This window comes from Cuculus canorus, chromosome 3 (assembly GCF_017976375.1).
Source record: "Cuculus canorus isolate bCucCan1 chromosome 3, bCucCan1.pri, whole genome shotgun sequence".
Lineage (NCBI taxonomy): Eukaryota > Metazoa > Chordata > Aves > Cuculiformes > Cuculidae > Cuculus > Cuculus canorus.
Window position 1 is genome coordinate 9,381,549 of NC_071403.1, and position 27,149 is coordinate 9,408,697.

The following is a 27,149-nucleotide window of genomic DNA, read 5'->3' on the forward strand; positions in this document are numbered from 1 at the left end:
AGCTCAATTTGGAATAGCTAAGGGGCAGTTGCCATCTTGAAATCCCAAGCTGGATGTCTGAAACAACTTCAGCAGAGGGAGTTTGCACGGTAGACTCAATCCTACAGTGAGAACTCAGTGATCTTCAAATCTAATGAAACCCCAAGCTTGCCTGATCAGTACTCCTAAGGCTTTTCCCATGGAAGTTAATTCCTCTGTTTTAGACCAATACCCAGCGCAGCGTTAAAAGGAACACAGATAAGAGACAGCCTCATTAGCCACTCGTTTTTAATGGTCCATTTCACCCTGTTCTTCCTTCCTCAGCAGCCTTCCTCTGCCGTTCATCTCAAGTATGCCCAATACATATGATATTTAAAGTAGAAAGGTCTGTGCGAGAGGGGGTGAGAAGCTGAGGACAAGCGGAGGGGTGAATGGGCCGGGAAGGGGGTCCGGGATGTGGGGGTGGAGGGGGTGGGGGGTGGCAGTGCAGAGATGCAGAGGTTGGGGGGGTTGGGGGGGGCGGTGCGTGTGCAGGTCTGAGGAAGGAAAATCGGTGTCGTTGGAAATGGACATGACTTTTCCAGCGAGGGTAGAGGCAGTTCGGCACCCGAGACCCGCCCCCCGCCCTGAACAGCCTTTTCCCCGGGCGGGCGGGGGGCGCATCCTCCGCCTTGGCTCTGCCCGTCCGGGGAAAAGGCTGTTCAGGGTGGGCTGGGGACCGACGCGGATCCCCATCCTGCTCCCGCATTGGCTCCCGTAAGTTCCCGCGTCATTTTTCTCCCCACACCCCACTTTTAGCACTGACAAGCCTCGATGGACGGGCGGGAGAAAGCTCGGATGCTCTGAAAGGGTTCGGTGGTGGGGAATTTCTTTTTTCCCGCCCCCAGCCCCCGGACCAGCCACCAGGGATGTCCGGGATTCAACCCGAGGATGCTTCTCCTCCTCCGCGCAGGAACTGGACGGCCGGGTCGGAGCTAAACGAAACGCCGGAGGCTCTTTTAACCCCTTCCTCCGATTACGACGACGAAGAGTTCCTGAGGTACCTCTGGAAGGAGTATTTGCATCCCAAGGAGTACGAATGGGCTCTGATTGCCGGCTACATCGTGGTTTTCATCGTGGCTCTCGTCGGGAACGTCCTGGGTGAGTTGCACCCCCCCCCCCCCCAAACTTCTCCTTCTTTGCCGCCGTGGGGGTTGTATCGAGGGTGACTGGGAACCGGGGGTGGGCTTCTCTTCCCCCGCCGGGAAGGCAGGTATCCCTAGCGGCACGGGGGGAGTCAGGGCTGCCAGGAAGGGGCGGGGGGAGCGGCGGCGGGACCGACTCCCTCCGCTCTCGCGGCGCTGCCCCGTGGCACGGGGAGCTGTCCGCCCCGCCGTGGTGCTGAACCCCCGTCCCGTCCCGGCGGCTCCGCCTCTGAGTGGCAAAGCGAGGGGCGTTGTGTGATGGGCAGAGATCATCGAATCATAGGTTGGAGATCATCGAGCCCGACCGTACCTGTCCATTACTAAACCAGATCACTGAGAACTCCATCTACCTGTCTTTCAAATACCTCCAGACATGGGGACTCCACCACCTCCCTCTGCCAATACCCGAGAATTCTTTCTGTGAAGCATTTTTCCTAAAGGCTAACGTGAGCAACTTGAGGCCATTCCCTCTCTTCCTATTGCCGGTCACCTGGGAGAAGAGAACAGCGCTCAGCTCTCCACAACCTCCTTTCCGTGATGAGATCTCCCCTCACCCTCCTTTTCTCCGGTCTGAACAGCCCCCGCCGCCCCTCCTCGGGGGATGGGGGCGAGGGATGACGGATCGCTCCCCCGGCTCTCATGGGGGCGAGGCGGCGCCTCGGAGCCCGCCTCCTCCCCTTCTCCCATTCATCCGTGAAGGATGCTGCTGGCAGGGGGACCGTGAATGGGAGCCGGGGGCGGGGGGAGGGAGTGCTCGGGGGTGCTGGGGAGGGATGCGGGAGCGTTTAGGGGAGCAGGGAGGGGGTCTGGCAGAGGGACCCCCTCCCCCAATCCGCCTCTGCGCTCCCTCTCCTCTGCCGAGCAGTGTCCTCACCCCCAGCGCTGCTCCTGCCACCCGCTGAGATGACAAGGGGTTGCTCTCCATCATTTCTGCGTTCAGGAATGAGGATGAATGCGGGGAGCCGGTAAGAACCCGCTCCGCTGGGGAGTCACGGCCACCTGCGCTTCCAGTTTGCATCAGTGACATTTTCATGAACGGAGCGGCGCTCTAGCCCTGCTACGCGCCTTCCATTCATGTTTTTCATGTCGTCTGTAAGCTCTCTCGGCTTCCCGAAGCGAGACACAAACAAGATTGCAGCCAAAGAGAAGATTTTGCAAGGCTTCTTTATTTTTTTTTATTTATTTTTTCTTGGAATGAACTGATGATACTGTTGGGTTTTTATTGTTGATTTTGTTCTGGTTTTCTGGCGTGGTGTGCTGGCCGCGTGTAAACATTCAGTGTGCACCTTGGCAAAACCAATGAATTTTCAAACACAGGGGTTGCGTTAAAGCTATTCAGAAGCCTGAGCATGTTTGCTCAGCCCATTGCTCAGCAGCCAGCTTGGCAGGCGGTGTAAAATCAGAACCCTCACAGAGAGGCAGTAGTTTATACTCAGAGGAAAGGTATCCTTCATTCTGATCTTGAACAAAGATGGTTTTAGGAGAAAAAACTGTGTTTAGCTACTCGCTGCCACCCATTCTGTACACAGGCTGTCCTCTCGTCTTTAAAGATTCAAGGTCAAATCTTCAGCTATAGGAACTCCCACTCTTTCTATACTTTTTTTCCCCTGAAGCCACGATGAGAAAAGCATTCCTTTTGCAAATAGAGACCATATTGGTGCTGATATAGAACTGCTCTTCCCTGACATTTGTGTACATTGTCTTTTCACTTGAGAAGGAAGCTGGCATTTGGCTGTCCACCCACCTTTTCTTTTACTTTGCTGCTGTCCAAGCTGTTTGCTCTTTAAACTTGCCTTTGTGCATTACACAGACCTCATCTATCCAAGCTGCTGCTTCTGTTTACGGGCAAGTTGTTTGTGGGATCTGCAGGTGCAGGTGCTCATTAGCTGAACACTGCCTCATCTTTATGCAAGAAAGCTCATACTGCACTGATTGCCGACTCACGTTATTTTGAGGATAGAGAAATGGATGTGGTCTAATGCTATTTCCAAAGATATTTTTGTGCAACTTTATATGACTACCACTAAAAAGATCTAGTACGAAACAGTACACATTTTGAAGTCTCTAAGAATCTATTTTTTCCTGCTTGAAAAATACATATTCAAGGTTAATCGAGGATTTAGTCATGGACCTTCTGGAAGCAGAGTAGAAGTAGTTCTCATGAAAGTTTTAGTGGCTAATAGTGCTTTATGCTGTCCTCCTTAATGATGCAGTGTATTCCTCTGCTTATTTTTAACCAATGCTGCTGGACTAGCGTGACACGTAAAGTCAATGCTATGATTCTATTTTGTTCATGCCCTATTTAGACAGCACTTAGGTAACTAGGAAAGACCCTTCACCTCCCCGTGCTATACTGGAAAAAATATTTTTTTGCCTCTCATTTTGATTTGTATATTCACGTGGGATGAAGAGACTTATTGTGTACCAGCAATAACATCTGTGCAAGTGGAAGGCACAGCACATCCCTCGGATATTAGTAATAAACTAGACTGAAGCATTCGGACAGGTAATTAACAACCAAGGGTAGAATCAGAAGCTTGAACTTTGATTGACATCTACTGGGCTCTTGAGTGAGCTGCACTGCAGGAATTCTACTTATAGTAACATATAACAAGATCTGCATTGCTATTTAGCTTTCAGCTTAATTAGGAGAATTGACAGACACTGTCCAAGCTGCTGCACAAACCAGCTAAATTAGCAAATCTCTGCATTTGAATGCAAGTTTCATTATGGCGTTGCAGTGCTTCATGTCAGCCATTCTCATGTGTGCCCACATTGGCTGCTCGACAGACATTTCAGTGCAAGACACTGAGAAGAAACAGAAGACATTTTTAGGACATATTTACATGAACATTCAGAGAATCTGAAATCCAGATGATAACATCAGTATGCTCTGCCCTATTTTCTTCTTCACTCAATCACTATTTATCACTAGAAGCAGAATAGGTGTTCAGTTTAAGGACTTTCTGTTTTTCCAATAAGACCAAAAGATTCCTTTATGACTGCACAGCAATGAAACTCTTGGAGCTTCTTTTCACAGCTGGTGCAAAACACAGGATTTCTGAATGAATGTATGTTGACTGTAGAGTAAATACTTGTTTCTTCTTTATTTAAAAACATTGCACTAAGAAAATTGCTTCAAAATAGAAAACTAGATAAATAAATAAGCAAAGATATATTTAGGATGTATGGAGGTCCCTGATTACCGACGTGCTCATTCCACAATAACCAGCTGCAGAAGTTAAAAACAGGAATAAGTCTACAAGGGACTGATAAGTAATGTACAACTCTAGATGTTTAACTCCATTTATACAGGTAAAGAACGGGAATGGTTCTCTAAGCTATTCATTCGCATGAGTCAGAACTTTTGTAATTAAATGGTTGCCCTCAGGGAACATGCCTCTATCAAAATCAAAATGTACAGCAAAGAGCACTTGATTTGATCAAAGACAGAATGCAGAAGAAGCAGCCTTCTGGTGCCCCACCAGCTGGGTTGATGGACCTCTTGGCAGCCTTCCCCACAGCTGGCAGGAGCTGAGATACTGAGCACACACAACCCGCCAGCACCCAGCTTGAAAGTCCTCAGCACTGATGGCTTCTAAGGCTAACTGACCATGCAGGACATCGTTGGGAGAGTTTAGAAACCTTCTTTGCTCACACAGTCAGGTAACACTTGTTTTTCTTTCCAACTCAGAATGAAACCCCATTTAATTGATAGAGAATTGCTCTTCTCTGGATAGCTCTATTATTTATTGTCTATTTAATAGTAATGCATATTTATGCTGAGATCTGTACAGAACCCGAATTTGGATCTTTCCTCAAAGAGTTTGTAGTCATAAAGCTCAACAGCATTCACTTGATTTTTACTCATTGTAGTTTAATTTTTTTTTAGTACTGGAGGAGACTAGTTGGTGTATAGTTCTAGCACCAGAGTCCTAGTCAATGCCCATCAATAGACAACTGTCCCAAGTATCATTTTAAAGATATATATACTGAGGTCTATTCATACATGCATGTGTTGGTAGAATTAGATGAGTCATGTATTCTCTTAAACAGTATCATTATCTTTATGAATCCTATTTGATTGCCATAGATGAGACATATTTCATTTCATCACATATTAAGTTACTACATTTAATTTTGTCCAGATGACTCGGGGAATCTGGCATTGAAAGGGCTTTACTTTTGCAATATCAGCATGAGAGTCACCTTTATCTGTTGGATAAATAATAAATACAGTCACTTTATCATCTTACAAAAAGATACTACATAGGAAATGATATGATGTTTATACCTACCTAAGATATATAATGTATGACCTCAGTTTATGTAAGAGTTTGAGTATCAACTGAAGTATGATACATTGGTGTTTGCATAATACTGGGATTATGCACATCCTTGTGGAATATGCAAAAAGGAGAAAAAGCATTAAAAGATGAAGCTGTTTTGAAATGATATCCTTTTCTTTTTAGATATATAACTAGTTCCACTCTATATGCTTTCCAACCAGAGAGTCCAGAGTGTGGACAGCTTGACTTTCCTTTATCATTGACTGTGTTGAAAGACAACTCTGCCTATTGTGAATAGTGATGTCCTATTGAACCCAGCTCTGAAAAAGGGCTATCATAGAATCATAGAATCACTAGGTTGGAAAGGATCTACTGGGTCATCGAGCCCAACAATTCCTATCAATCCCTAAACTGTGCCTCTCAGAGCCTTATTCACCCATCCCTTAAACACCTCCAGGGAAGGGGACTCAACCACCTCCCTGGGCAGCCTCTGCCAGTGCCCAATGACCCTTTCTGTGAAAAATTTTTTCCTGATGTCCAGCCTCAACCTCCCCTGGCAGAGCTTGAGGCCATTCCTTCTTGTCCTGTCCTCTGTCACTTGGGAGAAGAGGCCAGCTCCCTCCTCTCTACAACCTCATTTCAGGTAGTTGTAGAGAGCAATAAGATCTCCCCTCAGCCTCCTCTTCTCCAGGCTAAACCACCCCAGTTCCCTCAGTCGCTTTTCATAAGAAAAGCGTTTGTTCTCCAGCCCCTTCACCAGCTTCATTGCTCTTCTCTGGACACACTCCAGAGCCTCAACATCTTTCTTGTGGTGAGGGGTCCAGAACTGAACGCAGGATTCGAGGTGTGGTCTCACCAGTGCCGAGTACAGAGGGAGAATCACCTCCCTGGACCTGCTGGTCACACCGTTTCTGATCCAAGCCAAGATGCCATTGGCCTTCTTGGCCACCTGGGCACACTGCTGGCTCATGTTCAGTCGGCTGTCAACCAACACCCCCAATGGCCAAGACTGAAGGAAGGTTACCTGCAAGAAATGCTTGATGTCTTGAAGGCTTTTGGTTTTGTTTCATTTTACTTTCAAGATGTAGTCCTGGTAAACTTGTGAAACCTCTAATGAACTCATCCCATTTAATTTTACTCACTCTGAAAGCTATTGGAGTGAAAAAGCAGATCTGCTGTTTAAACCCAAAACAGATGCACTCTTGATGGTGGCAGTATATGCTGCCTATTAATTTTATGTTGTGAGTGGTGCTTGGAAAGAATAATCTATCTATAGAAGAAGGAAAGTAACTCAGCAGAGCTATTCAGCAACTGTACAACTCCAAGACCACTTAAAACAGTAAAGTCCTGTCTGAGAGGAGCTAAACAGAGAGTAACACATCTTTGCCTCAAATCTGTGACGCTCTATTCTGACAGCAATGCCTTTGGGACACTACCAAATGAAATGAAAGCTGTTGTCACTTTCTGCTTTAACTGTCTTTCCAAAAGTTTTGGAATGCTGATTTTTTTTAAGCTTTGTTTACTTTCTATGTTGCATATCAAGTGAAATGTTTTTTTTTCAGCTGTATATCTCAAAAAAGGAATTTGTCAGAGAAGAGCTAGAATTGATTGTTCCCCAGGAGCAGGAGAGCTGGGAGCTGAGGGCAGCAGGACAGTATATTCACCAACACAGTCCTACAGTATCTAAGTTCATGGTATGTCTGGTGATGTTTACCAGGGTTCAGTCATCCCCCAGCAGTGGCCAGACAAATCCAGAGTGATGAAGTGATGAAGCAGGCCTGAGATTAAGCTGGAAGGTCAAGTCAGTGGGTGAGAGCTATAATCAAAATCAACAAGGCACATGCACACTTGCAACGTAGTCTTTGTCTGAGCTGAGTTGAGAACCTGAGCTTAAATGCAACTCTCAGTCAAAGAGGCAACTCCCAAAAGAGGTGTGTCACTACTGTCTCTGAAAACCCTGTTCCCAGCAGCCTGGGACCAGCTTACGTACTGCCCTGTAATGCCTGGGAAGGGGACAGAGGTTGCAGAGCCTGAGGGTGCAAGCAACCCTGACTGAACTGTACTCAGTTTCACATTTCTCAGCAAGGATTTTAGCCCAGTTTGGGGAATACTATATTGGCAATGTGGGTATGGTTTCAGAAGTTGTACACCACACAAGATATTTGCTCTAGCATTTCACTAGCATAGTGAATTGTCTTTTCTTATTTAAAAAAGGCATTCCTACATCTCCATTAAGAAGAAAAATGGACGTAGAAGGGTTTTTCCTGGTGTAACTCCATTTTACAATGACTGACAGATGCATTTTGATGCCTATGGTTTCAAAGTTGCACAGCATTTCAGGAGCATGCCTTGATTTTAATGAAACACGCAGGTTTAAGTTGAATCACGCTAAAGAGTGAAATCTTTTTATTGAGGTGTCATGTGCAGTATGACGGCTATATTTATGTTCCTTCCATCTCTAACATGAAGTGTGTGTGAGGATTTTGTAGGCTTTTTATTGTACTATGTAGAGAGAAATCAGTATATCAGATATGAGTATGTAAAGTCTGGTCATTCACTGTAGCCGTGGCTGCAGATATCACCGGGGTTACCAATTAATACCTGTAACGATTTGTGTGTGTATGGTGGGACAATTTAAAACCAATGTCTGTGTTAATCAGTACTGCTAGCTCAGGGAACTCTGTGATAGTACCTTTCACTTCCTCCAGAGCTCACCAAACACTATTTTTGTTACTCGTTTTTTATGGCATAGCTGATCTTCTGGTAATAATGCAAAGATTGTCAGTTGTCTGACATTATGTAATGAGCCTGAGTTAGAAAATGAATCTGGTGCCATTTAGATGCTTGTGCTGCTACTCCCAATTCTAATCTGTAGAGGTAAGTTTCCAGCAAGTAGAAGTTAGTTCTTATATTTTAATCTAGTGCCATAATAATGAAAAATACAGAAAATATAGAAGTGGGTTGGAAAACATGAGTAACCCCCAGCCCTCAATTCAGTCCCTTTAAAAGCCTGAGCACAAAAGAGCACTTAGTACCTAGAAAACATCTCAGAAAATATATTGCTGCAAGCAAACTAATTGCTGTGTATCTGGTTTAGTTACGTGGGCACTCACTGTCTTTTACTGGAGACAGTTCCCCATTAGTAAATTTCAGTGAAGCTGTTATTCAAAAACGTACTTAAAGATTTCATATGTTCAATGTTATGCAGTTACATTTCTTACAGTTTCAGTATTTTTCCCAGAGGTTCACTGGGAAAAAAAAAAAAAATGAAGGAACTCACACTTATATATCTGTTTGTGTGTGATACGTGGGGAGCATGACCTAAACGCCTACTCATTTTGTGACGCTCCCATGATTTGATCAAGTTTGTTGACACCTCTAGTGTGTCCTGTTCATGAGGAGCTATCACCTTACTGGTAGGCTATTTAATTCCTTTGTGTGTGCAGCCCAGAGTACTGCCCATCTTTTCATCACGTATTCAAGGACAGTTCTTATCTGCTGGGCATTATTACTGGCTGTAGGATTTCCTTCAATATATCCTTTATAATAAATCTTGAATAAAAAGGGTCTTTTCTTTCTCTCATTCTATTATTTTTCAACAAATATCTTGTCTTATGTTGTACTTGTTTTGGTTTTTTTCAGATAAGATTGGTTATGTAAAAATAAAGTAATGTGTGAGTTTAGAGCCTAATAGTGGACAGCATAGGAAGTAGATATCATCTCCCTATTCACAGAGATATCGCTTTTTTTAGATCTTTTGTTCTCACTGCTGGTTTCAAAACCCTCTAATTAAATATACTCTTCAATTTAGTTAGAGTGCTTCTCAACCCTTAATCAAGATCATCAATAGAGTTATTGAAAGACTCATGGAAAACCTTCCTAAACCAAATAAAATAAGCTTAGTCTTACACACCTAATTTTTAGACTCTTAACTTAAATCAGAAGAACCCCCAATCAGGAATTGTTCGTAATGAAAGTAGTTTCAGTGAGAGCATTTTTCCTTACAGCAGTATGCATTGATTCAGTATTTCAACAGGGGCTATGGCTCTCTAGAATCCCATTTGATAGCCTATCTATTCAGCCTTCCTGTCAACTTAATTGTGTTGCTCAACACCCCACCACCCAAACCTTGATGTGCAGTAGATAATGGCATGACTAAAAAGCCCAAGGTGGAGAATGCCATATGAAGAATCAAGTAATGCTAGGTTTTTTGTGGGGATAGGAGGTAGAGAATAAACAATGTGAAATTCAAATCTGTTTAATGCAGTTTTTATCACCATTTGACTGCAAAATACGGTTAAGCAGTAAAGTTTTTTAGGAGCCTTCTGCCCCATGCATTTGGAGATGTTGAAGACCAGTGCTTGCAATTACAGCGTTACCTCCAAATGATTGTTGGGTGGCCATATTATGATATTTTAGTCAAAATCTTGTGGTACTGAATTGTCAAAACCAAATAAAATCATTGAAGTTTAGTACGAAATAAAATTATAACGCTTTGCTTACATCCATCTGGGATTTATTATTCCTGAAAAATGAGATAAGAAGTAGTGTCATTCATTTACATAAGGAAATGTCAGGTGTTGCTGCTTATGGAAATTCAGTTTCTGTTTTGGCCAAGAAGTCACACTGGATGATGACCGATTGAATAAGAGACTGACAAGATTTCTGGAGTGTTGGGGAAATGATTTAGGGTTGACATGCAAAAAATAAATTGACAGCTGAACAAGCAGTCCAACAGTGGAAGGACTGTAGCACATTTAGTGTGCTCAAGACAGCGAAAATCTTCCAGGAGGCAACCAGCTGCATTTTATACCAGCTGGAGAATTTGTATTGTTTTCATATTCAGTTTGAGAATCAATGAGCTATGCTAATTGAATAGATGGCATTACAGCCTGTAATTAAAATGCCCTGGGACGCTAAACCAACAGGGATTAAATTTCTACATGAAAAATACCAGTCTTGTTGCACCATTGGATGTGAGAGGGTTTTTTCCTTCAGGAATATAATGAGGTATATGAAGTTTTCTTGATGGAATTCTGGTGACATCTGTCTTAAAATTTTGACTTTGATTTGAATTTGTTATGCTTAGTCCTTTCTGGAACTTGCCTGTGAGATTTGGAGGGGGTGGGAGATCGTGAATATTTGGATGAGGTCTGAAATAATAAGTATCGTTATTACAGAACTGTCCTAACTTGGTGAACGTGTCCATAAGTTTTTATTTGTGGGAAGTTAGTTCCTGAGCCTTCACTGACACTGTGTGGCAGAGATAGGAATAACACTCGTGTTGCTTAAAACTTTTCCCTTGATTCTGGCAGAAGAAAATAAAAGCATCAGCAGTGAGATGAAGGAGGTGTGAGAGCTGGATTATTTAATAACCATTAGAAAAAAAGCTGCTCTTTGTGAAAGCTGGTATGCATGTTTTCATTTGCAGCGAAGTTATTAGCTGTAACTTTGAGATTTTTTATTAAAAAAACCCTAAAATAGAGAAAATAATAAAATACACTGGAGGTAATTAGGTTCCAGCAGAGTTCTGGCAGTCGTGCACAGTAGGAGCACATTTCTCGCATTTCTCTCGCATTTCTCTACCACTTTTTAAAAAAATTCTGATCCTCTTTTCTTGAATGCCTGTATTAATAGCATTTTCCTCACTTTCTTCCTCACTCCTATTTATAGCTGGGAACATCAAAGGTTGCATGATAGATTTGCATATAATTTTAAATTGAGGTTTTAGATAGAGCTATTTTTGCAATTTCATAGGTTTTCCGTAGAGGTCTGAAGAGCTCAGCTGGGCCACTACATTGTGCCCTAACTAAGCAGGCAACCTTTTAACTCTGTGGTGTCTCCCAAGGTTTTTAGGAAGCCTTGTGCTGGACTCATCTCCTCTTTTATGATTTTGGAGTACTTTCTGGTAAGATATACTCTCCGTTGAGATCCTTTACTAACCTTTCTCATCCTTGCTTCTCTTCTCCAAGCTGAGTGGAAAGCCACAGCTCTCTGCCCTTTCACTCTGGGTAGGCAGATGGCATTTCCCACTCCATGGCTCTTCCTTTCTCAATCGTATCTCTTTAGGGTTTATGAAGGAGCTCAGTGTCTCCACTTCTCTGTAGAACCACCTGAGATAAAAATGCATATTTAAAAGAGTGAGAATGGAGAGTATACCAAATTCTCTTGTCTGTAAAATAAAATTTTTTTTTCAATGCAGTCTACAGCATCTTTCTTGATGACCTGGTAGATCACTGGTGTATCAATGAAGCTGTTGTCCAGCACTACCAAATAACCTTGTACTGTAGTAGACTCAGAAAGACACCATGTCTGGAAACGTGATGCAAATTATACCTTTCTGTCTTATTCAAATAATTTGTAACAAAACCTCACAGCTCTGTTTGGTCTTGCTCTGAAAGAAAGCATTACCAATGCTTGTGCAGGTTGACAACAATGCTGCAGCCAGCAGAGGGCAACTAGGGGAAAGCTGGCTTGGTTTTACAGGACTTTCTCTTCAGAAGCTTTTTTACATAAACTCATTTCTTTATACATTCATGGAATAGTTTTCTGGTATATTTCATTATTATGGTAATATTTAAGTGTACTAAAAGATGCTTCTGTGCTATGTGCAGTGCAAAGAATAGAAAATTGTGTTGCAAAGAACAGATTAAGTCTAAAGGGGAAACACAAGTATAAACTGAGAAATCTAAAGCGATAAATTACACTGCATTTCTGTGTTTGTAAATTATTTTTTCCCACCTTTCAGGTTTGTCTTTCCTCCATAGATTAGAATTCAAAGGAATTCAGAGCTACTTTCTGTATATTGGCTTTTCTGCATATTGCTACTTCCTGAGCAGCAAGGGGCATAGTCTTTTATATTTCTCTGAGGAATAGCATGTACTGGAGTTCATCTAAATTCTGTCCATGTTAAGCTAGTGTGATCTGGAAGGCTTAGTACAGAGGTGGGAATTAGAGGTCCAGGTTTCTTATTCTGAGTCTGATTTACTGTATGGCCTTCTGTGACTTCTGTTCTGCATTGCACTTGCTTTGCATCAAGGATGAAAATGACAATATTTTCTTAGCTCTCCGAGGTATCATGAGGTTTCATTTGCTTACGCTGATAGAAAGCTTTGAACACAAAATGCAAAATGCTACGAATTGATTTCTGAAACCATTTGCTGCCAATGAGATTGACCTCATATTTGTTAACTTAATGGATTTGCTTTAGTAGAAATAACGTTGATGTTCAGGTGTTTTCCCCAAACAGGTCAGCACAGGAATGAGAACACGCTTTGTCAAAGAGCTTACATATGTACTTAAATGTTGCACCTTTAGGCACTGACATCCTTGGCTGAAAATCATGCCGCTGTTTTAACGGGGTAATGTAGGACTGTTGAAACCACAGCTAAAGAACAAAGTACCCAGACTCTGAACTTTTAAAACAACATTTTATTTTACTTTCGCCTATTGATAAAAGAAATCAAAAGTACAGAAAAACATTGCCACTTAGTATTAACTGTTGCTCAAGTGCATGACAGGACCATACTTCCAATACGAATTGCACTCGAGACAAAGATCAAGCCTTAAGTAGAAGCCAAAATATTAAAATTTTTACTGTTAAATGTTGAAATTATTGAAAGTGAAATAACATTTGAAACTTTCTGCAGCATTGCATTTCCAGCTGTGGACAACATTCCAGAGGGATGCAGTGTATCATCTTCCCTTTAGGTACTGCAACTGCATTGTCATATTGCAAGTTATAACTGTAGTGATCCCATGAACCCAGTGGCTATGATAAAACTCTGCCAGTTATGTCATAATTATCATGCAATGCTATAGAATTAATTACTTTACTAGTAATATAAGTAGTGGGAAGTAAATGCAATTAATATGTTTCCTTCTTTGATTTATAAGCCTTGCCTTTCAGATATCTGAGGCTGTAAGTAAAGGAACATGAAATTCTGTTTTTAGGAAGAAAACAATAGAAGAAATAGATATTGGGAGAGATTTTCCCCAAAAACAATCCAAGAAGAGTGAAGAGATTTGCAGAGGGGTTTTGACTTGCATTTACAAGAGCATGATAGAAGTATATCAAAGATTAAATTTACACAAGCTATAGAATTTGGAACCCTGTCTGCAACACATTAAAATATATGAAGAACATCTGTTGTAGCACAACAGGGGTTTTGGATGAAACTTGGAAGCCTATATCCTAAAGGCAGTTGATAAAAATCACCTTCTCTTTGAGAAACTGTAGGCCACCTAGACTTTCCTTTTGTCCTAAATTAATAGTAGATGTCTAAACAGAGCCCTCACAAAGAAGTGCTCTAAACTCAGCTCCTGCTAAAGCTCTAGTAAGGTCTTCAATGAGCGTTCTGGTTTTGGTCACTGCACTCTGGCCACGATACAGTCTGAAGAGCGCACAGAGAACAACAAGAAGTATGGTCGCAGAGGTTCTAAACATGACTGGGAGTAAAAGATTAAGAATTCTGAAGTTGTACAGTCTAAAAAGAAAACTGAGGAAGGATTAAACTGCAACCTTTACATATTTGAAGCATTGCTGAAGGGAAAAACTCTTCATTCCTTCCTGCGAATGAACTAATGAAAAGTAGATTAGACATTAGAAGATTTTTTTTTAATAGAGAAGATAGTTAAACACTGCACCGTAATTGAGAGAGGCATGATAGCTTCAAATGTAACAGAGTTTAAAATGTAAACTTGGCAGCAATGACTTAGTGGTCGTCTTTCTGTAGCTGTGTTGGTCTACAGACCTAAACAAGACAAGTTTTGTGGAATGAAGTAATATATTTTATTAGATCAACTGATGCAGCTGGGAGACAGACACAACCTTTCAGGAACACCATCCTCCTTATGATCTGAAAAAGCAACTGATCTCAGGAGCTTATGTGCCTTAAAGTCTGCGTATCTTTAATTTTTTTTTTTCCCAGCTGTGTTAGCTAGTTTAATAAGATAATGACTTAACTACATGATTCTGGTTTAGATTTGGACAACTTCTTGAGGACCCTTCTTACTCTTCTGTAGCATTCGGTGATCTGTTTGATATATCTGAATTAAGCACAGTGGTATATCCTGAAAGATTAGGGAAACTTTGAAACCTCATCCAGATTTGCATGATGGATGAATTATTGTTTACAAGAGAAGAACCTTTGATGTACAATGGGTTGCACTATTTTCTTGTAAGAGGTATTGTGATATTTTCAGAAAATTTGGTGGATCAGTTTTTAAAGAACTTCTGGTGTCTGAATGTAAAGCATTCAAAAGCCATTGATTGCTACAATCTCTCTGGATTTTATTTCAAAAGTTATTAAGAAATTTTTAGGCTAGTTTCTCAGATTTGGTATTTTTAATGTATTAGCTTATGAATTTAATACAACTATGTTAGAGGGATGATTTGTCTCCTTCTGAAAGACTTTCAGATTGAAAAAAGGTGAAAAGAAAAGCTATAAAACAACCTTTAAAGGCACATCTTGTATGGTGTCTGCTACACGCCGCTTTTGATCACAGTATTCCTCATCAAAAATACCACACATTTAAAATGGTTACCACTTAATACTGCAAAAATCACCTTTATTTACTTATCTCAAATCACAGTTACCCAGACAACTGTTACAGGTTCTCTGCAGAGGCAATAGATATATTATGCCTAGCAAAATGTTTTGGAAAGTGAATTGTTGTCTTGATGCAGTTTACAAGATTCCATGTGGTAGCAATTTGAATTAAGCATCACACTATCATAAGAAAAAGAAAAGTTCCTACAAAGGTATATCTCTTTTGCTGTAGATTAGAGCCAATTCATTAAAACAGACAAGAAAAACGTTAAGTGAATAGTTAGAGAAGATAATACTGGCAGGAAAATTATCTGCTTTATGTATCGGGTTATTTCCCACGGTGTGGTCTGTGAAAAACTACTCTTTGTGTATGAAGTTTCTCTCCATATGTAGCCTCTTGTTTCCTCTCTGGAAGAAAACACATGGTTCCTACACTGAACTGCATATTTAAATGCCATATGTTAAACAAAGGACACAAATAGTCTCTTAATTCTGCAAAGCCAAGTGTTTTCCTGTTGAAACATTCCTTCGGTCAGTTCCATCTACCTAACTTGCCTTTCCAAATTCAGTTTGCATTGCAGTGTGGAAGAATCATCACATGCGGACGGTTACCAACTATTTCATAGTGAATCTCTCTCTGGCTGACATTCTGGTCACAATTACTTGTCTTCCAGCAACTTTAGTAGTTGACATCACAGAAACGTGGTTCTTTGGGCAGCCCCTCTGCAAAGTGATCCCCTACTTACAGGTATTATTTTACTGTGTTTATGTATACATTACCCATGTTATGAAAAAAAAGAAAGAGCAATAGCTTCTTCCTAATAGTGATAATCTGGTGGAAGTCTATCCCTGCTACTGAAGTTGGTATCTCAGGGTCCCTGCTGAGGATTAAAAGACTGCTTGACTTGTGAATATATTTATGCTTAATAAATATTTTCCTTAATCTGTCTGATTGTTAGACTTGAGTACTGCACTTTCTGAGACATCTGTCTGGTGCTTTTCACTTTTTTTTTGATCTTTTTAATAATCCAGTAGGGATATAAAAGCAATAAAAATAGCTGTAAATATAAATACAATAATTTACACTCTGCGTGTGTGGACCTTAGGAGCTACATAAGTGTCTAGGACAGGCAATTCAAACTTCCGAAGGGAGTCTGGGCTGATATGCGTTTAGCAACTTACTTTGCATTCTTTAGAAGTAGTCTAAGTATCCAGATTCACTGGGAGTTGATCTTAAGCAATAATTGCCACCACTGATTTACCAGTGGACTTACATCAAAATGATAGATAAATACCTTTTCTGAGGATAGATAGGTAGACTGGACATACTAGAATGACAAGCGCTTGGCCTTTCAATCATAAACCAAAAGAATTACGTAGAACTCTGAGTATATGCAGGTGATCAGCTCTGTACCTCCAGCACAATTTATGTTTTAAGCAGATAACTGTAGCCACATTGTCAAGGACAACAGTTCTCCAGCATGTCCTCTACTTGATACAATCAAAATCACAATTTTTTTTTCAGAGCCTCCATTCTAGTAGAAGAAAATCTGAAGAGAAAGTGAAATGATCAACCAGTGCACAAAGTGAAAGAGTAAAACTAAAGTGACGGGTCATTTCCTTTAGTGGATAGAAGGGAAAATGACTGAGCCTGCCTTAAGTTGATTGTTGTTGTTTTTATGAGACCATGAATGTCAATTGTTCCAGCGAAAACTGAAAAGGCAAAATGTTGGTGCTGGTATTTGAATATAGCATAGAAAACAAAAAAATCAAAATTGTTCTACAAAGAAAAAAGATCTATTCAGTTGTCTAATGTTTTAATAGTAGTTGTTCAGATAAGTTTTGCAAATTCTAACTTGTATAAGTTTGCTGTTTCAGAATCTGACCCTCCTATACCTGCTTAGTTTGGGTAGCACCCTATTCTGTGGATTGTCATGTAGGTTCTAGGGAGACTACAGCAGATGAGGATATCTGTTCTAATCCTGTATGAAGTGATTTTAAAATTAGTCTTTTTCCGTGAATAATTTCTATTTCATTATTGCAGATAAAGAGGTAACTATGTTGAAAAAATAAATAATTTTTTAAACTAGGAAAAAATATAATAAATTTTTAAAGCTCTGAAAAAAATACATTTACATAATATTTCCTTTTCTTTAGACAGTTTCAGTCTCTGTGTCTGTACTAACACTCAGCTGCATTGCTTTGGATCGATGGTATGCAATTTGTCACCCTTTGATGTTTAAAAGCACAGCCAAGCGAGCAAGGAACAGCATTATAATTATCTGGATTGTGTCCTGCATCATAATGATTCCTCAGGCTATTGTTATGGAGTGCAGCAGTGTGTTCCCAGGATTAGCCAATAAAACCACCTTGTTCACAGTGTGTGATGAGCACTGGGGAGGTGAGTGTGTCATTGACCATAAAGACTGAATTTGTACTGCTGTTAAGTAATTAAAATATCAAGATATATTAATGTGCAGTCAAGTTGCATAAACATATCACAAAATGTTCTTAATTATATAAGCTTTCTGAGAACCACCTTTTTTCAAATACTGTGAAATCCTATTTTCTTTTGTATAGCTAAGACATAAAGTACATTTGAAACCAAGTTTAAATGAATGAGGCTGGTTTGTGTCTTGACCATGTTAATGTTTCCCAGAGGGCAGAAACGTTCCCACCCTTAAATGCTTATGCTTATATAATTCTGTGATCGATGGACACTGCAGGTTTACAAAGACTTTAGTATTTGGCCTTAATAACCACATGAGAACAGAATTTCTGTTTACCTGATATATTGCTTTTGGTCATTGCTGATATTTGACTAGTCTTTGTAGATATCTCCTGGGTCTTCGACACAAATTGCATGTCATTACAGAATTTACAGAGATGTCATTGATACAGGGTAGCGAGTTAGTCTACAATTTGAAATTTGTCATGGACAAGATCATTTAAATAACTTTTTAAAATGTGATCACTTACAAATTATTCTACCCAAGAAGTATAATTCTGCCTTTCCAGATTAACTTTGAGTCTAACTTATTCTATATTTGAATTCGACTCTAAGAAGCCTTAAGGGCTGCCAGCGAGTAACTACTCCTATTTCGTGTCCGTTCACAGCAAGTGGTGTTAGCCAGCCACCCACCCGAATGGTTAAGGCTCAACTCTGGTGGGCCTTGGCATGACTCCATCGCTAATAGAGCGTGTGAACTGCACGCTGAGACTCTGACACTGGATGTATTGACCATCAGCAATACCATTATTCACACATGGGAAAATAAAGCCAAGTTTGCAAAAACGTATAACTAAAAGTTGCCTGTTTAGTAGCCTTGATTCATACTAAAACACAACCAGACTCTCTACCAGAACTGTCTCTGTAGAAGAAGATTCCAGTCCTGTGAACAATTAAGATAAAATACAACTGGATCACCTGTACTTAATTATCATGATAAATTAGTTGAAGCATCTTGAACTGCTGAGGGCTCTTCCATGTGCTGTTTTGGAAGTTCCTCGCCTGCTAACGGCCCCTGCAGGGCCACTGGGGGATTAGTGAGAAGATGTTGGCTATCACATTCCCTGTTCTTTATCTTCTTCATCCCAGTTACTCCTCTGTGACAAGGTAACAGGGTAGAGACGGCCCTTAGCTACCTGGCACTCATTGCTGACAAAGATGTGCTGAAAGTGCTTGAGCTATGAATATTGTAGTTGCTGTTTCACTGGAGAAGATATATCAGCTCTTTATTTCTAGCCTTCTTTCTTCATCTGAGAGCAATTTTGTACCTCAGTCTGCTGCTTGATGCTGCAGTATTTATATGACTATTTTCTTTCACAGCATTCAATCCGAGTACAGTTTGTGTCCACCCATTTGGCTGCAGAACTAACTATCCATGCCTCCACCGCTTCGTCAGGTCTGCAGCAAAGATTCTTTCAATCAGCCTAAAAAGTGAAAATTATGTAGTTGATTAATTGGGAAGTCAGGAGATCATTTCATCATACAACACAGTCTCAAAATTTCCAATTCTGCAGTGGCTACTTTTTGATTCCCAACAGGAAAGTGTCACTTTCAAACTATAGAGTCCATAGTTCGGACTTGGAACTATTTTAAAGAGCACCTCTGCTTCAGTACTGCGCTGAAATAGCTGCAGCCCACAAATACGCCTGAGATGAAGCACCCATTATACAATAGAAAATAAAGCCCAAACTCCTACATGTTTGCAAGACTCTGCTCATGCTGGTCCAACATGAAATCCATTGACCTTCAGGTTATGCTGTGAGCCTTCACTTGGATGTTTGGAGAGGTAGAAAGGAGTGTAACAAAGGCAAGCACTTGTGCATAGAATTAGGTTCTTTTTGAGTGTGGCTTCAGAAATGAAATGTAAATACACCAAAATTACTGGGGGGGGAGTTTAAATGTATGTTGAGCATGAAATGACAATAATTTTGCATTAAAAGTACATTACAGTTTTCTGAAATGGGAAGCTTTTCATTCCACTGAAAAATAGCAATCCTATTTTTATCCCGCTGCCTTTTTAATGAATTATTCTTCTAATGATAATGCACTATCATTGCTAATTATTCTGCTGGTGCATTTCAGCTATCCACAAAATAATAATCGTATCCACTTTCTTATAGTAGCTTATCATAGTAACTTGAGAGAAGAACCTTTCTGTGCTTTACAAGTAGTTCCTCAAACAATGATTACTTCGTAAACATAGAGGTAACCATACATTATCAATGGGGATAAAATAAAGATATATAGATGTCAACATCCCTTTCAGACTATGGAGAGTAGAGTGTCATTAGCTACAAATAATTTCTATTCAATAGAAAATGTCTAAGGACAATGAGTTGAGCCAAAGCATAGAAGATGCAGTTTTTCTGCTGAAAACTAGGGTTTGAGATCGCAAAGGCCCTCAAACATAAGAACGAAAGGACATGGATAACAGGGCAGTAGTTTGAAAAGACTGGTGAGCCTTGAGAACAGAAGAAGCAATAGAAAGCTAATATTTTCAAAGAAAGTAGTTGCATTTCTGTTGGATTTTGGTTTGCCTTTTTTTTCTACTGGAATATTGAGGGTCAAACAAAGCTAAATTGTAGGAAGTTGAAGGAGAAAAAAATTCATGTTCCTACAAATAGGCTATATTTGCAAAGAGGAAGTGGACAAGTAGATACTCCACACGCTCAGGAAATCCTGAGCAAATCCTATAGGAGAGTCAATTTAAAGGAAATGGATTATATCTGAGTGTTTACTGCTTTGTTTAGAACTGCATATATTTGATACTGTCTAAAATTAAGGTACATCCGATAAAATCTTTGCAGAGAGTTATGTACACCGTATATCTCAAGGATGTTAAACTGTTAATTGTCAGGCTTGGGACTGCAAAAAGGGCATGCTTAATGACACTTTACAAAGTGTTTTGGAAGTCTATTCTAATTCAGGGTGAAATGAAACTTGAGGTGCTATGGAGGACTAAAGGGAAGCTATGTCCAGGAAATTGCTGGACATGCCAAAGCAGGAGATATTACTGCACTCTGCCGAGACTTAGGTCCAGCTGCTGAAATCCATACAAGTCTGATGAGCGTCTGCAAGGAAGGTCTGGTCAGCACTGTGATGCTTGGGCTCCTTAATGGTGAATGAGTAGTGGCCACCCTAACTAATAAGATTTCAGGCATGCTGCTGGAGAGCTGCCAGTGAGTGCAAATGGAGCAATAGTTCAGCCTAAAACAGGGCTCAATTTCTTTTTAATTGCTTCTGGCATTCCTGAATATAAAATACATTGCCAATTCTAAGTTGAGGGCTTTTCATTTTGAGTACTGTCTAATAACAATATTTTATTTGGGAAAGCAGAAGGATCCAACATGTGACCCATTCTGACTCACTTAAGGAGCCAGTGTTGGCCACAGTTCTATAATAGTCTGTAATTGCTATGTGCCGAATTTGATGATAAAGTGCCAAAATAAAAGAAACATATATTAAAATGAATTCACTATGAGTCCAAGTCAGCTAAATACATTCTCTCAGAGCTGTCCACAAATACAGTGTTAGCCAAAGTGCATTAGCCAACCCCTTTGCAAATGATAAAGAGAATACAGAGATAACCCTTTCCAAAAACCACATGGTTGAATGGAAACAAAGAGAAGACTTTGTTGAGTACAAAACAACTTTTTACTTTAATTTTGGAAAACAAATAGCTGGAAAATGCATTATTACATGAAGGTTTGTGCATCCTGTTTATCAAAGTGTTCAGAATTTAAGGAAAAAATTGTGGAATGTTTTAGTGCAGAAGGAAGTCAGAATATGTCTAATACTAAAATTATGCTTGGTGTTATCATGAATTGATAACTCAGGCAGAACAGATCAGGTTTGAAAATGTAATTTTAGAATTAGCTAACTGTAGGCACTCTGACATAAAGATATAGTTTGGAAAAGACCGTGTTGTGTGGTTGAATTTTCTGTACTATGGGCACTCACTTCTTAACATCTGTATTTATTAAGCTTTATTCTAAAGCTATGCTCTTTTAGCTGCTTTGCTTCTTCATGTTGGTAACTCCAAAGCCTCACAAGTGAAACTAGAGAACCTGGGGAGACTCTGCTGATGCTCAACAAACTCGACAGTCTTGTTGTTTATCCATATTCTTAGGGAAGCTGTCAAGAGCAGCAATTTCATCATGCACCTATGCCTTAAAGGAGTACTTCACTCACTAGACATATCAAAGACACTAGAGTCTGGGTTGTTTTCAGGTTGCATACATATATATACTTGTATGTATATATGTATTTACACAAATACAGTAAAATTTTGGCAAAAATGCAGAAGCTGTAATTTAAATCTTCTGCCTCCTTGCTTTATTGAACAAGAGTCTGGGACTGGAATAGACCACCAAGAAGGGAGCTTTTTCTAAAGCTTAAAATCTGTTAAAGCTTAAATTTTTTTAAAGTTTAAAATTTAGGAATCCCTGCAGCAGGCAGAGGAAAAGTTGTTTTAGCATACTGATCCTTTATTATGTGGAGTAATCATACTGAATGACTGGTGCTGAGAAGGAACACCAATCTCACCCCATTCAATTCCCCATAAACACCTGTTTGCTTTTTGTCCCCTTCCCATTTCAGTAAAACAGCCGTCAGTGATGTGAGAATCGTTAATTTATTCTTAAAGAGAAAGTTACACCAGCTGAGAATAATCTTCACCTGTCCCAAAGATTGTTAAGTGACCACAGAAGGCAAAGAACTTCTTCTCAGCAGTAAGAAGTTCAGCAGTCCCAGTCAGGCAGCTGATATATCACTGGTACCACAGACTGATTGATGTTCTCATCCTAGGAGCCTGGAACTCACCCGCTTGATAAATGAACAGTATCCCAAACCAGCCCTTCCTCCTTCTTGCTGCTGTGATTCTCAAACAGCTTTGAAGCTTTTCTTTGGCTTGAGAAGCTAAACAGAGTCGTGCTTCCTAGGGAAAATTTCGACAAAGGGCTTTGCCCTGGGTGGAGGAGGGACAGGTTTCCTTTGATGTTTAGCAGCTGGCACTTTCCAGGTGGCTGAACTTCAAAGGCAAATGTTAGGATCTTCTTCCAACCTGGTCCATCAGTTCTTTGTAGATAGCTAGGCTCATTTAATGTTTCACTTTACTTGGAATGCTAAATTGGAAGCAATAAACTCCAGATGGCCTTTTAAATATGTACCGTCCTTCCACCTGAAAGGGGCCTGGCTGCCTGCAGAGCATTGATGAGACAGGTGGCATCTCCTTTTGAGCAGAAAGAATGTACTTTCGGCTCTGACCTCCCATGATCCCAGTAAGTCACATTACTCTAGTTTCTCCTTAATCTCTCCACCTGTGAAGCATGCATGCATTTCCCTGTCTGACAGGACTGCTGTGAGGCTGCATTTTCTGAAACGCAAAACCAAGTTTGAGATCATTAGTCAATATACAAACCCAGGTTACCACCAATTATAAAAAAACCTGCCCCGAATGATCTGCCTCCCTCAGGGGCATTAACAAGAGTTAGAAGCTGCAGCTGCTGGTTAAGAATTGGTAAGTTGATTTGCTACAGGATCTTAGAGTAAGTAAGGAGCCAAATGCTCTTTATCTGAATTTTTTGAACTTTCGTCCTTCAAAGCTGTCAAATTTCAATGGCAACATCTCTGTTACCTTTGCTAGCAATGAACATTGGCTGGATTTTGATATAACAAGTTTCTCTTTCCCTGATACTAAAGCTTTTCTGACTGGTGAGCCAGCTGGCACTTTCAGGCCCAACACTGAGAGTGATATTATTCAAGTCGAGGTGAGCATATTATTCAAGAGGGTGAGCCTGGAGTTAATGTCATAGTGTACCATTCACTGCTAAGAGAGTTGTAGCCCAAGTCTTTGAATCTTCTTATCTAATCAAACTCTCAGGGATTCTTCTGGCACGCAAAAAGTCTTCTTGTTTGATAGGATCCACAATCTCAATCATATTAAGTGTGAGAAGATGCTTGTTTCACCAGAGTTTTGACCTTGTGCAACTCTTGTTTTCTTTATTTAGTTTTTATTAGAACTCCAATCAATATAGAGTTTCAGTTGCAGATCTTATCATCCTGAAACATTTGGGAGTTCTGGATATTAACACAAACACTCCTCCTTACTCTAGCCAAAATGCAGTTCTTAGGATTACTACACGTTCTCACTGACCATGGAGTGCCCAGTTTCACTTCTGTTATCCATTGTCACACTCCATAAGGTTCATTCCTTTTCTAAGGCCATCCTTAAGTGTTATGTTGCAATCAATATCAGTGTTTGGTAATACCAAGCTGCATTTGATGTTAAAAACACGAAAGCAAGTTTTCCAAGCACCCAGTGCACATTTTGCTATAATCTAGTGATGAAGTTTATGATACGGCATTTTGAAAAGCACAATACACTCACAACACTTGTAAGATGTTTGTTACTAAGCAAATAACATTCACAACTTGTCTTTCAAAAAGAGATACACAGGAAACCAGAACACAAGGGGAGCAACCTCATTATTTTTAAAGCAGAGTCAAAAACAAATTGGAAATTTCTGAAGTTTAGAACACTTGACTGAATTAAATATGTTTCTTTAAATGTAGTGATATTAATTAACAACTGAGTCTTAATCACATTTATTCTGCCACCAAAAAGTGATTTAAGAAATGTCTCCCTCTCCTTCGATCAGCATCCTCTGTGCTGTAGTCTACATTCTCAACTCATAGGTAAGAGACTACAGTTTACTCAGGGATACATACTAGCCTTTGCACAATTAAAACTAAAGAGAGTTGCACAAGTTGTTAAATGCATCAAATATAAGTTAGGTCAGATAATTAGTTAGTTGCTGTTAGGTAATGACATTTTCTATATTCAGTGATTTTAAAAAAAGACTTCTTAAGACTGGATGTCTAAATAAGAATGTGAAATTAAAGCAATAATGTGATATTAAAGATGCTTGAGATAAAAGCAGGTTTATCATAGAAATAGAATGTGTATAGAAGTGATTAAAAAATAAATCCTGACCATAATACTATTGGATATATCTTCCATTATAACCTATGATGTCTGAATAACATGCGTATGTATGTGAATGATTTGTCTTAAAGTGATTTTGAAATGTACATATATTTAAATGCACTTTCCCTATTTGATCTTTCTTTTTCAGCTGAGGTTTACCCCAAAATGTATCACACGTGCTTTTTTCTGGTGACATACATGGCACCACTGTGTCTTATGGTGTTGGCCTATTTGCAAATATTCCGAAAACTCTGGTGTCGCCAGGTAAGTCACTTACGCCAGCTCTGTTTGCTTGCCGCTGTGACTAGGTACAGATTCCTATGTACAACCCTGTTCTCTATATTGGCTATATCAGGAATTGGATTTTTACATCCAACACTGTCACCAAGTTCAGTGACATCGCTGGCTTACAGCCACCTTGGATAGGCAGGTGTGCATTAAAAAAGGAAGACAATCATAATGAAAGTCTATGAAAGGTTTAGAGGGAAAGAAAGAGAGGAAAAGCCAAGAGGAAGGCTGATTATAGGCAGAAGAAAGATCTGTCCCATCATATTGGGAATATGCTTACTGAAATGTCTTGGGTGACCTTATTTATACAGTTAAAATCTCCTGTAGCAGTCAAAAGTTATGCCTGACTTTCTCATTTTTTTAAGCAGCCTGTACACTTTTTTCATACTACAAAGCCTCAGGTTCATAGCAAGTCCAACCTAAACAAAAGTTCAACTAGAAAGTCCGGCTACCTGAACTGTGCGACTGGAATTGACTGATGTGAACCTGACTGTTATGATGTGAACTAGTGACAAATAATTGGCATGATTTCCTTTATGAACATCTGTTTTTCCAAGCTTCAAATTAAAAATACACAAACGAAAACAAAAATGCTAAACAAAACAAAAAAAAAAAAAAAAAACAACCCAGAAACAAAACAAAACAAAAAAAGAAGCCAAGCAAGCACACAAAGAACATTTGAATTGAAGTGGTAGAAGTCATGTGACTTTTTTTGAGAACATTTTTTCCTCTCAAACAAATCAAACTGGTGTCAGTTTGAGATTCATTTCCTGGGTGTGAACCGTTATCTGCCATGCATCAGTCTATGCTCCTTTCTGCTGTCTTCTGCTTTGCTCTGGATTTATCTATAGCTGTAGCCCTTCTCCATCCCCTGCCCTGTCATGCTCTGAAGGACAATAAAGTCATCCCATTTAAGACATGATGCAAGATATTCCTTCTCCTGTCCTCTCAAATGCCTCTAACAATGGCTAACATTTCCCATCAAAGTATGGGCATGTATCATTTCTCTCTCACCATTATGACTGAGAGCATCCAAACTTGAGGCTGCTCTGGTCAGGACATAATCCTGCCACATTAGGAGTATTTTTCATGCAGTTTGAATTCATCCATCAGAGAAATCACAAGTAGATTTTAGATTTCTAAATATAAATATGTTAAAAGTAAAAATAAAAGTCTTATGCTGTCAGAACAAATCTCTGTTGAATAATTAAAACATAGGAAAAAACAAATCCACTTTAAGGCATTGTGTTACCATTCATACATCATCGTAACCATTATTCTCATTTATAATCGGATTAGGTTAAACCAGAGCTGCTCGTTATTTTGCTGTTTATCTTCAAATTATTATTTTTGCTTTTAATTACTTACATCTGTAAGATCAAATAACAAGATAACTTGAAGGTAAAATTTAACCTCTAAAATTTGAAGTGACTCTTCACCAGAACAAAGGCCCCTCTTGATTAGTTTTGAAATTAAGTTCAGTCCAACGTAGCTCTAAGTTCCTCTGCATAGCTGAATAATTATCTGTCCAGTGACACCCAATGACCTTATCGCCTTGTCCCTTCTTAACCTTCTCTTCTGTACTTTCTTTACAGTGTACCTATTCTCCCAAACTGTCTATTGATCAAGTTAATGCAAAGCAATTGCTCTTAACCTGAACATAGCTCGAAAATGCTGGTTCAGATTCAGAGAAGAAGTTAAATGCCTGGAGCCCAACCCGTTTTGTCATTTTTTTTCCACTGTAAATGCATTTCTTCTTTACAATATTTCTTCTCCCTATACATCTCGCAAGCCAACAATTTTAAGATAATCATGGAATCAATAGTGTTGGAAAAAATCTCTAAAATCATCAAGTCCAACTGTCAGCCCAACACCACCATGCCTACTAAACCTTATCACAAAGTGCCATGTATAGAAGTTTTTTTAACACCTTCAGGGAAGGACACTCCACCACTTCCCTGGGCAGCCTGTTCCAGTGCTTCGCCACTCTTTCAGTTAAGAATTTTTTCCTGCTATCCGACCTAAGCCTCCCTTGTTGTCACTTGAGGTCATTTCCTTTTGTCCTATCTCTAGTTACTTGAGAGAAGAGACCAACACCCACCACACTACAACCTCTTTTCAGGTAGTTGTAGAGGTTGATTAGGTCTCCCCTCAACCCTCTCTTCTGCAGACTAAACAATCCTAGTTGCCTCAGACACTCCTGATAAGACTTGCTCTCCAGACCCTTCACCAGCTTCATCGCTCTTCTCTGGACACGCTCCAGCAGCTCAGTATCTTTCTTGCAATGAGGGGCCCAAAACCGAGCACAGTTTTTGAGATGCAGCTTCACCAGTGACAAGTACAAGAGGACAATCCCTTCTC

General features: G+C 40.0%; 1 protein-coding gene across 1 annotated transcript in view; it reads left to right on the top strand.

Annotated features, from left to right (window-relative positions):
* Positions 1-786: 786 nt before the first annotated feature.
* HCRTR2 (hypocretin receptor 2) overlaps positions 787-27,149 on the top strand; it is a 37,198-nt gene continuing 10,835 nt past the window's right edge. The window contains exons 1-4 of the mRNA XM_009567776.2: positions 787-1,119; positions 15,573-15,751; positions 17,161-17,404; positions 24,649-24,764. Coding sequence (XP_009566071.1) covers positions 888-1,119; positions 15,573-15,751; positions 17,161-17,404; positions 24,649-24,764 — 771 coding nt within the window. The 5' untranslated portion in view covers positions 787-887. The remainder of the gene's footprint in view (positions 1,120-15,572; positions 15,752-17,160; positions 17,405-24,648; positions 24,765-27,149) is intronic.